The 15,363-nt window shown below is 34.8% G+C and overlaps 3 protein-coding genes, 1 long non-coding RNA gene and 4 other non-coding genes across 10 annotated transcripts; 2 read left to right on the forward strand and 6 right to left on the reverse strand.

The window, feature by feature from the left end:
• The first annotated feature begins 577 nt into the window (after nucleotides 1-577).
• On the forward strand, nucleotides 578-3,115 carry LOC104735759 (protein SET DOMAIN GROUP 40). The gene is made up of 7 exons (XM_087480543.1): nucleotides 578-788; nucleotides 870-1,020; nucleotides 1,125-1,256; nucleotides 1,345-1,485; nucleotides 1,580-1,792; nucleotides 2,137-2,295; nucleotides 2,404-3,115. The coding sequence occupies exons 1-7, from the start codon at nucleotides 637-639 to the stop codon at nucleotides 3,061-3,063; spliced, it is 1,608 nt and encodes a 535-aa protein (XP_087336669.1). The 5' UTR covers nucleotides 578-636; the 3' UTR covers nucleotides 3,064-3,115.
• On the reverse strand, nucleotides 3,052-7,908 carry LOC104735758 (uncharacterized). Of its 3 annotated transcripts, XR_015578048.1 has the most exons (20): nucleotides 7,386-7,908; nucleotides 7,263-7,297; nucleotides 7,051-7,172; nucleotides 6,862-6,951; nucleotides 6,658-6,777; nucleotides 6,477-6,560; nucleotides 6,316-6,393; nucleotides 6,096-6,221; nucleotides 5,928-6,017; nucleotides 5,794-5,829; nucleotides 5,653-5,708; nucleotides 5,399-5,546; nucleotides 5,035-5,306; nucleotides 4,877-4,936; nucleotides 4,699-4,790; nucleotides 4,080-4,620; nucleotides 3,796-3,976; nucleotides 3,557-3,713; nucleotides 3,382-3,465; nucleotides 3,052-3,298 (listed from the first exon to the last, which is right to left on the reverse strand). XR_015578048.1 is itself a non-coding variant. In XM_010455605.3 (19 exons), the coding sequence occupies exons 1-19, from the start codon at nucleotides 7,670-7,672 to the stop codon at nucleotides 3,203-3,205; spliced, it is 2,853 nt and encodes a 950-aa protein (XP_010453907.1). In that variant the 5' UTR covers nucleotides 7,673-7,908; the 3' UTR covers nucleotides 3,052-3,202. The 3 variants fall into 3 exon arrangements, 2 of the variants coding, with proteins under 2 accessions (XP_010453907.1, XP_087337543.1); XM_010455605.3 differs by having other exon boundaries at nucleotides 4,877-5,306; XM_087481417.1 differs by having other exon boundaries at nucleotides 4,877-5,306; nucleotides 5,646-5,708; nucleotides 7,386-7,851.
• A 1,544-nt stretch (nucleotides 7,909-9,452) lies between these two features.
• LOC147929262 (uncharacterized) lies at nucleotides 9,453-10,121 on the forward strand. Its single transcript, XR_015578049.1, has 2 exons — nucleotides 9,453-9,635; nucleotides 9,798-10,121. It is a non-coding gene; the product is annotated as an uncharacterized LOC147929262 (long non-coding RNA).
• LOC147929263 (small nucleolar RNA Z103) lies at nucleotides 9,941-10,042 on the reverse strand. The gene has a single exon (XR_015579136.1). It is a non-coding gene; the product is annotated as a small nucleolar RNA Z103 (small nucleolar RNA).
• Nucleotides 10,122-10,172: 51 nt separating the features above from the next.
• LOC147929264 (small nucleolar RNA Z103) lies at nucleotides 10,173-10,272 on the reverse strand. Its single transcript, XR_015579132.1, has one exon. It is a non-coding gene; the product is annotated as a small nucleolar RNA Z103 (small nucleolar RNA).
• A 122-nt stretch (nucleotides 10,273-10,394) lies between these two features.
• Nucleotides 10,395-10,496, reverse strand: LOC147929265 (small nucleolar RNA Z103). The gene has a single exon (XR_015579135.1). It is a non-coding gene; the product is annotated as a small nucleolar RNA Z103 (small nucleolar RNA).
• A 68-nt stretch (nucleotides 10,497-10,564) lies between these two features.
• On the reverse strand, nucleotides 10,565-10,665 carry LOC147929266 (small nucleolar RNA Z103). The gene has a single exon (XR_015579133.1). It is a non-coding gene; the product is annotated as a small nucleolar RNA Z103 (small nucleolar RNA).
• Nucleotides 10,666-11,380: 715 nt separating this feature from the next.
• LOC104735760 (NAC domain-containing protein 86-like) lies at nucleotides 11,381-14,529 on the reverse strand. The gene is made up of 6 exons (XM_087481418.1): nucleotides 13,963-14,529; nucleotides 12,951-13,231; nucleotides 12,522-12,839; nucleotides 12,144-12,434; nucleotides 11,976-12,042; nucleotides 11,381-11,865 (listed from the first exon to the last, which is right to left on the reverse strand). Exons 1-6 carry the CDS (start codon nucleotides 14,117-14,119, stop codon nucleotides 11,471-11,473), a joined length of 1,509 nt encoding a protein of 502 aa, XP_087337544.1. The 5' UTR covers nucleotides 14,120-14,529; the 3' UTR covers nucleotides 11,381-11,470.
• Between the last annotated feature and the right edge of the window lie 834 nt (nucleotides 14,530-15,363).

Below are 15,363 nucleotides of genomic sequence, written 5' to 3' on the forward strand. Positions count from 1 at the left end.
AATAGAGAATAAATGAACTTTATTCGTATTTAACCAAATGGACACTAACAAGTTCATAAGTAGACACTAACAGGTTCATTCGTAAGCTTTTGTCATTAGTTCGTTGAGTTCATAAATCTATTATATCTATTACAATACATTAGATATAAATACCTTGAATTGAAGATTGATGAAAATTAATTAAAAAACACTCCAATAAAACAATTCTTTGTTTTTATTTATTAACTTGTAATTTTAAAAAATACTCTGAAAACAATAAATTTGAAACTTGTTTTGTAGTCCATAAAAGTTTATATATAATAAACAAAGAGATATAAAATATAAAGGTATAAAACATAGAAGTGTGAAACAAAAAGATGCAAAGATAATAAATTTTTGAAAGATGAGGATACGACGAAAAGATGCAAAAATTAATAGATACGATGTTTTAAAAGATGATGGTAAAAAGAAAAAACACCATTATTTGAAAAAAAAAAAACTTGCAACTGTTGGAATATGTTTGATAAAGTCCACGGCACGTGAAGTCAATGCGCCACGTTTCAAAAGACTGTCTTGGGGATATTTCCGTAATTTTCACTGGATCAGGGTTTTAGGAGAATCAAAACCCCAGGAAGAAGAAGAAGAAGAAGATGGAGAATGGGAAGTATGGAGTTAGAACACCAAACCATGGAAACGTTCCTGCGTTGGGCTGCAGATATTGGCATTTCAGATTCCATTGATTCTTCTCGATTTCGCGATTCATGTCTCGGCCATTCCCTTTCCGTCGCTGACTTCTCTCTCGCCGGCGGGTGCGTAGAAACAAAATCGATTTTTTTTTTGTTTAAATCTTTATAAACTTGTCATCTCATTGCTTGAATTGATGGAATTAGGAGAGGATTGGGAGCTGCTCGTGAGCTCAGGAAAGGGGAATTGGTTTTGAAAGTCCCGAGAAACGCGTTGATGACTACAGAATCCATAGTCGCGAAAGATCAGAAATTGAACGATGCTGTTCATCTCCATGGATCACTTTCTTCGACTCAGGTTCTCCTTTTTTTTTGTTAGTCTCTGACTATTTGAATGTGTTCTGTTTTTGTAACTGAGAATATCTTTAAAAAACCTGCCCACACAATGGTCGAAATGTGCAGATACTGAGTGTATGCTTATTGTATGAAATGAGCAAAGGGAAGAAGTCTTTTTGGTACCCTTACTTGGTGCACTTACCTCGTGACTATGATCTTTTGGCTACATTTGGGGAACTCGAGAAGCAAGCTTTACAAGTTCTGTGTCTACTACTACTCTTTGTGTTTTGTTTTGTTTCTCGTGAATTCGTATCTAAAAAATGGGATTTTCTGATCATGTTCTTAGGTGGAAGATGCTGTCTGGGTTACAGAGAAAGCCACAGCTAAGTGTCAGTCTGAGTGGAAGGAAGCTGTTACGTTGATGAAGGAGTTGGATCTCAAGCCAAAGTTTCAGAGTTTCCAAGCGTGGCTCTGGGCTTCTGCTACTGTAAGAATACTTTTTATCTGTCAATTGAATGTTGTTCGAGGAATCGAGGATAGTTGATTAGAAAAGCTTTGTGTGTAAACTCTCCTGTTTTAAGATTTCTTCACGGACGCTGCATATACCATGGGATAGTGCCGGGTGTTTGTGTCCTGTGGGGGACTTGTTTAACTACGATGCTCCTGGAGATGATTCGAATAACTCAGAAGGTCCTGAGAGTGCGATTCAGACATCATTCCCGCAACCTATTTCAACTACTAATGAGTGTAGGAATAATCAGTGGCGGAGCCAGAAAATTTATTCACCAGGGTCATAATTTTCTTTAAAAAAATACATAAATTTAACTTATTTTTTTTAGACTCCCGATAGTGTTAATGTGTTATAAAAAAAAACTACGATAGTGTATTAAAAAAAACAAATTAGATGTTAAATATTTAGGTTAATTTATAGGAATGAGCTTAACAATATAAATATATCTACAAAGAGTGTTATTGGGCTTAATATTGTTCATAAGGCTTAACTACATTATAGTTTCACATGGGTCAATAATCTTGTTGGACTAATTTTTACCTGGGTCAATTGTGTTATTAGGTAAGGATCAATTTTTTATTTACACCAAAATTCAACTATTTTTTATTTTTCACCAGGGTCAATTGACCCTTATGGTTGGTCACTGGCTCCGCCACTGGGAATAATGAGAAGGAAGCAGGACCTGTTGTTGAGACACAGGCTGAAAGGCTCACAGATGGTGGATTCGAGGAAGATGCCAATGCTTATTGTCTTTATGCAAGAAGGAATTATCAGCAAGGAGAACAGGTACAAGTTCTTCTTAACTAGCTTTCCTATAGCTGCTTGCGAAACTAATGAAGCGGAAGCATAAGTAGAGAAGATACTAAAGAGCGATGATTGTATTTGTGGGTGTAGGTTCTTCTATGTTATGGGACTTATACAAATTTAGAGCTTCTTGAGCATTATGGGTTTATGTTAGAAGAGAACTCAAATGACAGAGTCTTCATTCCTCTAGAAACCAGCCTTTATTCTCTAGCTTCTTCATGGCCTAAAGATTCTTTATACATTCATCAAGACGGTAAGCCATCCTTTGCGCTTGTATCAACGTTACGACTGTGGCTGATCCCACAGAGCCAGCGTGACAAGTCGGTGATGCGTCTTGTTTACGCTGGATCTCAGATATCTGCGAAGAATGAGATTCTAGTCATGAAGTGGATGTCAGAGATATGTGGAAGTGTTTTGAGGGATCTGCCAACTTCTGTCTCAGAGGACACTCTGCTTCTTCATAACATTGACAAGCTCCAAGATCCCGAATTGCCTCTGGAGCAGAAAGAAACAGAAGCTTTTGGCAGTGAAATGCGCGCTTTTCTCGATGTGAATCGTTTGTGGGATGTTATTCGATTTTCTGGGAAAGATGTAGAATTTTCCAGGAGAACTTTCAGGATGATGAGCAAATGGAGATTGTCCGTGCAGTGGAGGCTAAGCTACAAGAGAACTCTAGCAGATTGCATCTCTTATTGTAATGAGAAGATGAATAATCTCTTAAGTACTCGAGATGGGAGATTTGTAACGTGAATAGAAATCGATCTTTTCTAATCTATCAATGCCAAAAAAATGGTTTCTGTAATTGTTATTACATTCGTAAAGAAATAAAAAAAAAACAACTACGTGCTAAAATCTACTGTTACATCTTTCATGAAATTGCATGTATGAATCAAAAATAGTAAGCTGAAGCCAAACAGATGAGGAGATCAGTAAGAATCAGACCAACAACGTCAAAGACAAACTTTGGAGCAAACAAACCCCACACCTGCAAAGACCATGAGAATTATGTTTATAAGTCACAGAAACAACACAACAAACCTTTGCTTGAATGAATCTTGCTGTGTTTACCATTAGATGTCTTCTCTGGATGGTAACGCAGAGAATTGTAGCTGTGACTGTAGTGGCTGATATAACTCCAAAGAGCATATACATCTGATGAGGATTAAAAAAATAATGATTATATCACACTGTCACTGAATCTACTAGAATAAACGAAAAATGGATCGATATGAAGATGTCTTACTTGGAACAACTGGTGCCGCTTTTGGCCATGAGCCTGAGGAGTTTGAGAGTGGATCGGTACGAGGATAGGAAGTCCAAATACAGAAAGGATGACCGAGAATCCAAAAGTTTCGATTGTCAAAAGGATAGCTTGTCGTATAAGCACAAACTCGTCAAACCTGAAGAAAAGATGTAAGCAAAACCATCATCATATAGAAAGAAGACTCCATTGTAGTCTGAGTTTATGAAACTTGGACCTACCCAACAAATGCAGCTCCATAACGGAGGCCATCAAAGGCGCACCAATGCCCGCTGGCGAAAAACATGCATATAGAAAGAAGACTCCATTGCATCACACAGAGAGGATTTAGTTTTGAGAATTTGTCCTGTCTATCTGATTGGGTTATTCTCTCTACACCTTCCAGCCTCATTATACAATAGCCTACATAGAGATAACAGCAGAGTTAAACCTTAGTGATCTAAATTGCTATCTTTGTTGTAAAGCTTTTGGCTTTGAAAACCATCAAGTGAGAGGAGAAAAGTACCAGCAAGCAAATATGCTAATGCCAGAAGTGATCCTTGCTTCCCCGACAACAGAATTACTGGCGAGCTACAAGCAGATACAAGAGCGACAGCTCTGGTGGCCCAAACCCTCTTTTCGCCTGTGCAAAACATACGGGCATAAGCTAAAAGGAAGAGTTGCACCAATCCGATTGCATAAACCGTTTGAGGGATGCGGTTTCTTCCTCCAGTCACTTGAAGTACACCATCCAAACCAAATATCTTGCTCTCTGATGCCCAGAGCAATGCTATCAAAAAGTAGCTTATCATACTACCAACAGTAACATACTTCCACATCCCCTCACTGGGTGTTTTAGCAATCGCTATGTAGAGCACGCAAATGAGCATAACCACTGATACAATTGGTGCAATTTCAATCGCATAAGTCAATGCTGGAAGGTCTAGAGCTATCCCAAGCATCGACGATGGTGAACTACTCATAAACTGAGAAGTTGCAGCTTGCTTTGTTAGCCCAATATCTATAGAAACTCTGAGAACAGAAGCCATAGCGAGAAATATGACAGCCTGCAACAAGATAATCGAAAATATTATTACCCAGCAAGTAATTGTTAAAGTAAAAACGACATGTAAGAGAATACTGACTTCTTTCCGCATAGTTTTTCTCATGACAGAGTACCGTAGCTTGATAAGTCCAGTTGTTGCCAGGAGAAAGTTTGCAACTTTTCCTTCTTCCACTATTGACACAAAAGTTCTCTGTTAGCACAAAGAAAAAGAGAGAGGAAGGCTCAGCCTTTAAAGAATAAAATGATTTGAAACTTACAAATATAGCTGTTCGAAAGAAAGCTGCAAGCACGAATCGTTACTAGAAAGAGAGTGAAAGCTGCACCAGTGGATAACCAAGAACCCAATGCATAAGATTTGTCGCCATGGAAAACAACAAGGAACTGAATGATGAGTGATATAACCAATATCCCAAACCCGGTAATCATTAGATTGAGATTGAACTCTGTCCACTTAGACCGGGCAAGTTCAACAACGCTTGAGAAGAAATTCAGGTATGCTGCAATTTGCTCTTTAAAGGCAGATATATTTGTACTGTTCTCATCTCCATTTCTATCCATCAATATGTGTTTGACAGAATTAGACCATTTCTGTTCTGCTGCAGCATATAGATCTGATATCCTCGCCATATCATCAGAAGAGAAACCAACAACAGATGAACTAGAATAAACATCTATATATCTTTTCACCTACATATAAATGGAATTGGAAAGTGAGAGTCCAAAAACACAAAATCGTTACAAGAAATTGTTTTAAGTTTTCCATCTGAATAACATGTTACCTGCCAAGCATTCACACAAAGAACATTAACGTAATTTTCCATCCACTCTTTAACAGCCGATTGGGTGCCAGAATTGCCTGACTCAGACTTATCCAAGTCCCAGTTGCTGGAACCAAGAGCATAGAGCTCAGGGTTGACATGCCCAATGCTGAAATTAGTAATACGCACAAATTGTTAGAAATCATAAATATGCGAGGATGGTTATTTTCCTGAACAGAAGCAGGAAAATTTGACAATGATCCCTTACAAGGCACCTTCCGAAAGGAGAGGATATCCCAAGCAAAGCTGACAATGTTGCCGCAAAATCAAGCTGCAAATAGCCCAAAACAATTAATTGTGGCAAAAAGGTTCGCATAAAGCAAGAGGAAAGGCATCAAACCAAATTTGATACTGACCTGCTCAATGGAGCTGATGCAAATCTGCTTCCCGTTCTGGCATTAATATGAACAAAATAAAATCCCACTAATAAGATATCTCGAAATCAAATATTATGATCACCAAGGAATATGTTTTCACAAGTCACAATTACCGAGTTTTGTTTACAAGATGAGGTATCGAACTCAGGAGGAACCGAAGTTGTATGCTTCTTCGTACTCATAGCATACATGGATGTTTCTACCTGTAAAGGGATTTAGAAGTAATGGTGGATTGATAATCTTGAAGCCGAGTGAGTATAGGAAGAAAACCTATTTCTTACCTCTTCAGCAGTCCCTCCACCATGATCCCCATTTAATGTCTGTCCATGGTCACCCATTACGATAAGTATAGTATTCTCATGCAAACCACCTGGTCCCGCTTGGCTCTCCAATATACTGATGACTTTCTAGATGAAGCAAGTAAAGTGATAACGAAACAAGATTACATATAGCGTACTAATAACTTTTTGAAACTAACAAGAAAAGCTAACAGAAGTTTACCTCTAACACTGAATTATATTGCTCCAACTTTTTAATCATTGGGCTGGAATCTACTCCAAATATGTGCCCTGCATGGTCCTGCAAATATTGAAATTCACTGAGTCAAAGATATAAATGGCAGGATGACAAAAAATAAAGACAAAACATAATTGTTGGCATACCACTCCGAGAAAATGCGCAATAAGAACATCCCAATCATCTTTGTAAAGGGTTGGGAATAGGTGCTCAATGCATCCATTGTCAACCTATAAAAAAGCACACATACATAAAAGGCTATATGTACTCTGTCAAGCTACTTCGGGAACATAGATATTATAAGAGAGCAAAATAGTAATCGCTTACAGTATCCAAGTCTTTAACATTGAAAGAAGGGAAAGGATATGACTTTTGAAATTGATTTGGGAACAACTGTGTCCAAGTATCATCACCCATCATCACCAACCGTTTCCCATTTTGCACCAACTATCCATAGAGAGAACCCATTCAAGTTACCCAAATAAAAGTGACATGACAAAACAAATACTCTCGTTTAGAAAAAACCTAAACCTGATTGATGAAATTATCCTCAACAATAGCAGGTGCACCAAAACTGTTCCCAACATCGATAAAAGTAGGCAATCCTCCAGTTGTCAATCCCTGAGTTCACACAGCTAAAGAAATCACACACTATAATATGAAACGAGCTGAAGCAATCAAATGTAGTCACCAATCTAGAAAGTGTTTTAGAATTGGGACCTTGAGACGCTGCAAACTCGTAGTAGGAGGATCAGCAAAAGCCTTAAAGATCTTAGCAGACGATTCATTAGCAAATGCAAGCTTCTGCAAGATTGTCAACTTATCCATCCATGGCTTTGGTTCTGTCAATCAAAGAATTACTTCTCGTTTTCAATACTCAAAAATCAGTAAGAAGGCAATACATAGAGGTTACAAAGATCACTCCAACTCACCTGGGAAGAAAGCACTCGGAGCCACAAAATCGATTCTGAAAAGAAAAAAAAACGAAGAACAGTCAAAATCACGAAACGCTTATGGAATTGTGAAATCGAACAATTTTTGAAAAGCCTGCAGACCTGAGAGCATCTAAGACAATGATGATGACGCGATCGACAACAGGTTTGGTCCAACATTTAGGCTGAGTATGATTAGAGTGGCTAGAGAGCGAATCGGGGTTGGAATCGTGAATTGGGGGTGGTGGAGAAGTAAGGCAAGGAGAGAGAGAGACGTCGGAGCAAGTACTGTGAAAAGGAAGCTCAGTTCGAGTGAGAAGAAAGCCACGCGTGAAGATGAGAATGGCGATGGAATGGATCAAGAGAAAACCTATAGCTATCAACTTCTTGTTTTTCAGATATGTCTCCATCTCTCCCCCGGATCAAAAATTTCTCCGGTCGTATTTTCCGAGAAGTAGTTTTCGCCGTGACGGCGGCAAAATCAGCTGGGGAAGGTGATGAAGATGTGGGAACGACGTCGTTTTCTTGAACATGGTTAAACGTGAATTTTTTTTTTTCTTTTTTTTTCGAGCTGAACCGGATCAAATGTGAGACAAGTCGGTGATCGGATATGGTTTAGATCTTCTCTCTAGAATAATTTAATGTCAATCCCAGTTTAATTGTGCTAATCTTAATACTAAAACATGTAACCCGTATAAGAAAAATACCAATATTTTGTATATTTTATTACTGAAATTTTTTTACTCTATTTTAGATTTATTTTTTTTCTCTTCTCTAAAAAGTCTACTATTATTGTTTTTTTTTGTCTCGAAAAAAAATGACTACGTTTATTTTCTAGAATGTCTTACTTCTATTAAAATTAAAATTTTTAAAATTTTTATTTATATTTCATAAACATAATTTATTAATAAAAAATTCAAATAATAGTAATAAAACGTGGCAGAATATTTTTAAAATTGCAGATTATATATATATATATATATAGTATCTCAAAAATTCAAGGAGTATTATTTAAAGTTTTATTAACCTGATCTGATAAGATTTATATCATTTCTTCTTCGTTAAACTCTAGATTCTTTATTTCTCTCTCACTATGATAATCTTTCTCTAATCTAATTTTTTTTTTCTCTTCGATTACGATAATCTCTCTCCAATCCAATTCTTTTTTCTCTACGATTGTGATTGATAAATACAAAGTGAAAAACAACAAAGTATGAAGTGAATATAAATTCATGTATCTACATTGGTTTTTGAGTTGATTAATTCAGTACCTAATTCGAATTCTAAATTTTTTTGTTTAACTTTTTGTTTTAAATCGCAGTTGAACCTTAGAAATTGCCTAAAAACATTTTGACTATAATGGTTCAAATGAATTATGATCGCAACAAAGAACTGAGAATTAATCTGAAGGGTCTAAGCAAACCAATATAGGTACAAGTTCGTAAGAAAGAATAAGGTTTAAGATTCGAAGAAGAAAGATGATTCAGTCACGGCGGTTAAGAAATTGATTAAGAAGATAATGTGGAATAACTAATTATGAAATTCAAGGTTGATATTGTTGCTTTAATTAAATACACAATTATGAAATCAACAAAGAATTAAATCAATTCAATTAAATATGTAATTATGAAATCAACAAATGAAAAAATATTAAGTACCAACACTGTACCAAGTTTTAGTTAGGATGGTAGTGCTCTAACTTCAACATTGTATCGGATAATCATCACCATCTTCTTTAATTCTATTGTGGGGTATGACTAAAAATGTTATTTTTCTTCTATTTTTAGAATTACTTATATTTTTTTAATAAAGAAATCTTATTATCTAATATTAAAAAAATTAGTTTTTGAGTGTTTTAACTTTTAACCAATAAAAATTCTATAATTTGAGTTTCTTTTTATCAGAAATATTCTTTTTTTGATTGATTACCATTTGAGTCTATTACTAGATTTCCTACTTTCTTTTATGTTTTCTTTAAAAAGCCTATTACTTTATTTTCCTCCAAAATGACTACCTTTAATTCTAAAATATCTTAGTTAATTGAAAATATTTTTCAAAATTACACTTTCATTTATCTATAATAAATATAATTTAATATTTAATTTAAATATGCAAATACTAATAAAAAGTTGCAAAAAAGTAATAGCAAAATATTAATATTTTATGATCATAAATCTTGGATTTGATGGTGGCAAAGCATTTCTGATGCATCAAACATATTTCTCTTTTCTAAAAAAAAAAAAAAATAGAAGAAAATAATATGTTCATACATTTGTGTCATTCAGGACAAGAATGCGCATTGAAATTATATTTTTGACAATTTGCAGTTCATAGAATGCAAAAGTGTTTGCTTATATATTGAAAGAAAATACAGTATGCATTCTTTGCCTGTCTGCTTTTAATTTGTTTTGGGCTCTTTGGATGAAATAATTTAAATATTCAATTTATGGGATAATCATGCTTATAAACTTAATTTATGTAAAATTTTGTACTATTCCCATTGAGTTTGGTTTGATGTTCTTCAATCAAATACAGATATGAATAAGTCTCCGTTCATCTGTCTCGGTCAGTTCACAAATACATTCAACCAAACTGTTTCTGTCATCGACCGCAAAACGAATTTTCGAAAACATTGGACTAAAAAGAGGCTCAAGAAAAAAAAAATTGTTGCAAGGAGAAAGGATCAGAACATTGGCTTGACTTACTTCTGTTGAAAAGGAAATAAAAATCGCTTAATATAATCAGATTCGATCATTTGGGGAAATTGTCATCACCTCTATATTCTCCGTATTACCAATCTATATTGTAATAGATTCAACCAAAAACACAGGAAAAATAACAAAAAAACGAAACCTAATCTATAAAGAACTTATAGTCAAATTCAACACAAAAGCAAAGTAATATAGGAGAAAGGATCAGAACATTGGCTTGATTTCCTCTGTTGAAAGGAAATAAAAATCGCTTAGTATAATCAGATTCGATCATTTGGGGAAATTGTCATCACCTCCATATTTTCTCCATATTACCAATCTATATTGTTTTAGATCTAAAATAAACAAACAAGTAAAACCACAAACACTATAGAGACAAACAAAGTTCACAACATAAAATAACTTAAAAGCAACGGAGAGAAAGGATCAGAACATTGGCTTGACTTCCTTCTGTTGAAAAGGAAATAATAATCGCTTAGTATAATCAGATTCGATCATTTGGGGAAATTGTCATCACCTCCACATCTCTCCATTACGGACTATTTCAAAACCACCACACAAGTTTACAATTCAAAAAAAAAAGAGGAGAAAAAGGATCAGAACATTGGCTTGACTTTCCTCTGTTGAAAGGAAATTCTATTCGCTCAGTATAATCAGATTCGATCATCTGGGGAAATTGTCATCACCTCCCAATTTCTCCTCTATTAATCTACACACAAACCAATCTATACATTGACAAAAGACAAATCAGTGAAAACAGAGCCAGATCTTTACTAGTCTAACTATAAAGAGACTACTAGATTTACCCTAATCTGAAGATTCGAGCTGATTCGATATTTTTACAAAGAAACATCAAAACGAATAACAGAAATAGGGAAAACGATTTGGCGTCAGCTCATACACAACGAACATGGGACTTAGAACGGTGGTAATCAGTAATATTGACGCTCAATATTCTAAGATGTAAACAAAAAAAAACCTTAACAACCTAAGAGAGAGAGAGACACGATAAATCTAGGCGGAAGAGAGAAGTCGACGGCTGAGTTTTTTTTGTTTGAGTTGTAATGAGGGTTTAGTCAAAGGGTATTTATAGCTGCGGTGAGGCTTATGTCGTGAAGCCCTAATGGCGGTCTCATAAAATTTCTATTGGGTCCTTATTTTTTTTGGTGGGCTTCGGGTTCACTCGCAAAATTATTCTTTTTCATTGATCTTTTTTTTTTTTTAATTAATGTTTTTGGTAAGTCGATTCTTTAAAAAAAAGTAATCAAGAGAAAATCACAAACATCAATGTTATAAGATTATTTATCATGGAAGAAATTGGTATCAAATAAAATTATGCGTACTAATAAATTTCTCTCCCCAATTATATATAACAATGACAATATGAAAATCAATCCATGTAGTATACATGCGTAACGATAAGTATATATTGTATGTATTTTCCTCTCTTCTTTCCGATCGTGAGTATACAAATTAATGGAAAAAGTAATAAATTAATCAGAAAATAATGGTAAGAGATTTGTAGTAACGTTTTGCAACTAAACTAATCTGCTTCAATCTCATCTTAGCAACATTTTCAGCCTTCTGGAACCAAGAATCCTTCTTGTCTTCTTCCATTAACAGTACTACTGCTGCTCTCTCCTCACTTCTTTGAACCCGCGGGCTTATGTGAATTTTCAATATCTGCGACGGTACGACTTGGTAATATAATATCTCCGTCGTTTGCGGTGTAGATATGAGCATTTTATGATCTACTATTGTCTCTTCTTCAATCATCTCGACTCCTGAAGTATTTAGGGTTATGTTTGAGTTGTCGTTGTCCTCTACGTTGTCCTCGAACGAGAAAAAGTCATCGATCTCTATGTTAGTGATTGTATTGGCCCGAGATCCGCCTATAATAATAGAATAAATATACAATTATTTACGATTAGATATACTCGTTACTCGACATCTTTAGATGTGGTTTCAGTTCTAAAGCTAGATTTTTATATATTATACCCACCATAATATTCAAGATCTGGATCGTTACGCTCGAAACTTGGCAAAATCTCGTCTCCTTCTATTAAACTCTGCGACAATTAATAGTTGGGTTTAGAACATATATGTAGAAAATAAATGGAGAAATCATTTCAATGATCATCATATATGGTAGTGTATATATATTAGTTACCTGGTTTAGATTCTCGTTAGACATTCTCATCCAAGTTGAATTTCCGGCATCAAGCAATTGTTCATCGAGATTTCCAATGTTTCTCAAATGATCATCAACGTTGTTGTTGTTGTTATAGAACTGGTTGGAGTTACTTGGAGCAAAAGTAAAGTTGTCGAAACCGCTTTGACCGCTGTTTTGGTTCATCAGTCTATTGGAGAAATCGATGGCTTGAACCGGCGAGTTTTCTACTCGCAATGGTGGCAATGACATTTGATGTTGCAACATCTCACATTCCAATGCTGTGTTCACCTGTAATAGGTACAACATATTAAGATGCAAAATTGATTGTGTATAATTAAGATCTAGAAACTATAATTAGTTGTATTAGCTAATTACCTTTGACTGAGTGGTGTATGGTCCATAACCTGAAAAGCTTGAAGGCATGTCTTGTGACAAGAACTGTGACCAATCATCATGAACACCGATTGAGTTTGCGTTTCCGAATCGAGGTTGTGTATCGGTAGAGTTACTATAAGGCAGACCTTGATGATGTGTATTTGAACTTATTTCAAGATCTGAACAAACGTCAAAACTCGAGTTACCACTTAGATTCGAGGCCGTGTGGACGTAAGGTTGATGCTGCTGCTGATGTTGATCCCTTGGTTTCGCTTCAATCACTATTTTTTTAAACACACGACAAAGTGCATATGCGTCCTAAAATAATAGAACAAAATCCTGTTAGTAAATAACTTCTCTAGTAATTATTAATACGCACATCTAATACTTTGAAGTAGAAGATTAATGATATTGGTTTAGCAAGTAAACCTGCATGCCGAATGCAGTAGGCTCGCATTCGGTTTCATCGAGGCGATATTCATGCATGACCCAACCGGTTCTAATACCATGTGGGGCGCGTCCACTGTAATAAACTAATGTTTTCTTGGTTCCAATGGCTCGATCTCTGCAACTCACGCGTCGGTCTTTGCCCGTGGCTTTCCAATAACCGCCTTTTGTTGCTCGGTTCGTCCTTGAACCATTGGGGTACTTTCTGTCTCGTGGGCTGAAGAAGTACCATTCTTGGTCTTTGCTCGGAAGCAATGACTTCCCTGCCAATATTTCATGGGTGAGTTAATTTGAGACCAACAATATTGTATTATATATATCAGTATACAATTTCTTTTTGACTAAGCCATTTGAAGTTAAGTTTCTTTCGATGATTTATTAGTTTCGTATATCATATATAAAATATGTTTATATAATATGTTTTTTTTTTTTTAACAGCGTTTATATAATATGTTATCTCCGAAGAAAAAAACCCTAAAGTACAAAAGGTGTAAACAATAACATAAAAAGTGTGGTGGTCCATGAGAGGTTTACGAAAAGCATTTTGAGGATTTGACCAAAAGGAATCATACAATTGCGTCTGCTCTAATCAATACTACTATAGTACTATATGGCTTTTCTTTTTGCACCCACATGTAATTGCAATCCAAACTGATTTGAAAAATAAAAAAATATTTAAACATTGAGTTTATTTTGATTAATTTTGTTATATAATTTGAAGAGTTACAAAAAAAATAGTATTATTCTTCAAAAATCTTACGTTGGTTTTCAATTCAATTAAAATATTCAAACCATTATAGATGTACTGAATTTTGGTCAAGGTTAATAACGTATGTTATAGTTGTCTTGCCCTTGTGATATTCATATTCTTTACTTCACTCTATCTTTCGAACCTATTCAGCTCTTAGACCAAAAGAGGGTCTCGTAGCAAAAAAAAATCTATATAGAGATTGATTAATTTGTAGCTAACTACAAGTGTATTAATCATTATTACCTGGCAAGTCCCATGGTTGGCACTTGTAGAGGTCTACTTCAGAGATGATCTCTAGCTCGATCTCTCGACCGTTGATCTTTCTCTTGAGATAGTAAGTGATTAGTTCTTCGTCTGTTGGATGGAACCTAAAACCTGGAGGCAATGAGACCGGAGCCATGTATCTATTGTCTTTTTTTTTCAATGAAATATATATGATTTTTGATCAAACGATATATAACAATAACGACCAGTCTTGTTTACGAGATAAACTCTAACAAGACCGATCGCTTTATTTATGGAAGAAATAAATAACTTTTATTGAGTAATTTGACAGAATGGGAAAATAATACAAAGACACGAGAGAAAGAAGAAATTAGAGATTTTTTCAAAAAAAAAAGAAAGAAGAAATTAGAGAAGACAAATGTTTGTGTTGTCGAGAGCTTTAAGGGTATATATAGGGTTATAGATAAAGAGGAGAAAGACAAAATAAAAATCATATAGAAATAATTAGTAGGAAAGTGAAAGGGACGATGCCACCCTCAAATAGCATATGGAACTTGCAATATAAAATTACAAAAAAAAAAACCCAATTTGTCTCGTCTTTTCTCTTCTCTTTTTGTTTTTCCTTACACATTCTGATTCCTAGTGTCGTTTCCTTCAAGATTCATAGATAGGTTGTACTCAAGAAGCTTTTTTCTTGATTCACAATCGATTGGTGGTACCTAATATACAATTTACACAAAAGCAACTTAATTAGTTGGGAATGATACTATACGAAATGTTTATAAAACCTCTTTTTTTTGGTTTTATGCTATTATTTGTTATGTTTCTAATGTTTCATGGTTTTAGGATACCAACAAGTTTTGATTAAACTTTTTCTAACAGTGAAGATATGCATGAAGCAAGAATATTAATTGCATAAACATGTATTAATCAAAACCGGCATCAATAATCAAAATTGTTTATATGTCAAACAAGATAATGCAAAAACCGTGTTTCTTCGTCAAAGTGGTCTCCTCAAATAATCTCATTCTTCTCCAAGTATGGTCGGTTTGGAATGAATACACGCGGCGGATAATCATTGGTTACATTGGGGAACGAATCTTGGGTTAACCAATAGAGACTTGTTTCAGATCTTTATGTTTGGCGGCGCTTCTAACTGAAATGAAACTGTCTCATATGTATCCTATCCCCACTTGAGAGAATCCCTTTATAGTTCCTTCGTGATTGCTGCCGATCATGATACCATCTCTCAATTAGTTTAAGTGCTTAACTAAGCTTCTTTTTTTTTTTTTTTTTTTTTTTTTTTTTTTTTTTTTTATAATACGTTACTATCTTTATTTTGAAAAATAAATTAATGAAATCTTATCTCTTTTATATATAAAATCAACTATTTTTTTTTTGTTTTTTTGTCTCATTTTG

This window comes from Camelina sativa, chromosome 13 (genome assembly GCF_030686135.1).
Source record: "Camelina sativa cultivar CO46 ecotype springtype chromosome 13, ASM3068613v1".
Lineage (NCBI taxonomy): Eukaryota > Viridiplantae > Streptophyta > Magnoliopsida > Brassicales > Brassicaceae > Camelina > Camelina sativa.